General features: G+C 64.1%; 1 protein-coding gene across 1 annotated transcript in view; it reads left to right on the forward strand.

Moving 5' to 3' along the window:
* DNAJB2 (DnaJ (Hsp40) homolog, subfamily B, member 2) overlaps positions 1 to 469 on the forward strand; it is a gene marked incomplete at its 3' end in the record, with an annotated part of 2,868 nt that extends 2,399 nt beyond the window's left edge. The window contains exons 6-7 of the mRNA XM_009883885.1: positions 32 to 157; positions 414 to 469. Coding sequence (XP_009882187.1) covers positions 32 to 157; positions 414 to 469 — 182 coding nt within the window. The remainder of the gene's footprint in view (positions 1 to 31; positions 158 to 413) is intronic.
* Positions 470 to 482: the final 13 nt, after the last annotated feature.

Consider the following 482-nt stretch of genomic DNA (forward strand, 5'->3'; position numbering starts at 1 on the left):
GACCCTGCAGCTTGCCACTGCGATGCTCCAGCTGCCTGGCCCTTGACAGTCCATCCACCTGTCTGTCTGTCTGTCTGTCTGTGCAGGATTATCGAGAATGGGCGGGAGCGGGTGGAAGTGGAGGAGGACGGGGAGCTGAAGTCGATCCACATCGATGGTGAGATGTGACACCGCGAACGAACTCGCTGGGGACTGGCAGTGCCACCTCCCAGACCCCTTTCCCTTTGGGGACACCTCTCCTCCTTTGGGGTGGGGGTGTGGCATCCAGGCTTGGTTTTGGGCTGAGCCCTGGTCAGCCCTGATTTGGGGCTGTGCCGTGAAGGATTGGTGGAGTGGGAAGGACTTGAGGCCCCGTGCCAGCGCTGGGAAGCCAGAGCGGACGTGGCCGCCATCCCCTGCCCATGTCCCCGCAGGTGTCCCCGACGACATGGCGCTGGGGCTGGAGTTGAGCCGGCGGGAGCAGGAAGCCCTCCCCACTCCTC

Source organism: Charadrius vociferus, unplaced genomic scaffold (genome assembly GCF_000708025.1).
Source record: "Charadrius vociferus isolate BGI_N301 unplaced genomic scaffold, ASM70802v2 scaffold1020, whole genome shotgun sequence".
Lineage (NCBI taxonomy): Eukaryota > Metazoa > Chordata > Aves > Charadriiformes > Charadriidae > Charadrius > Charadrius vociferus.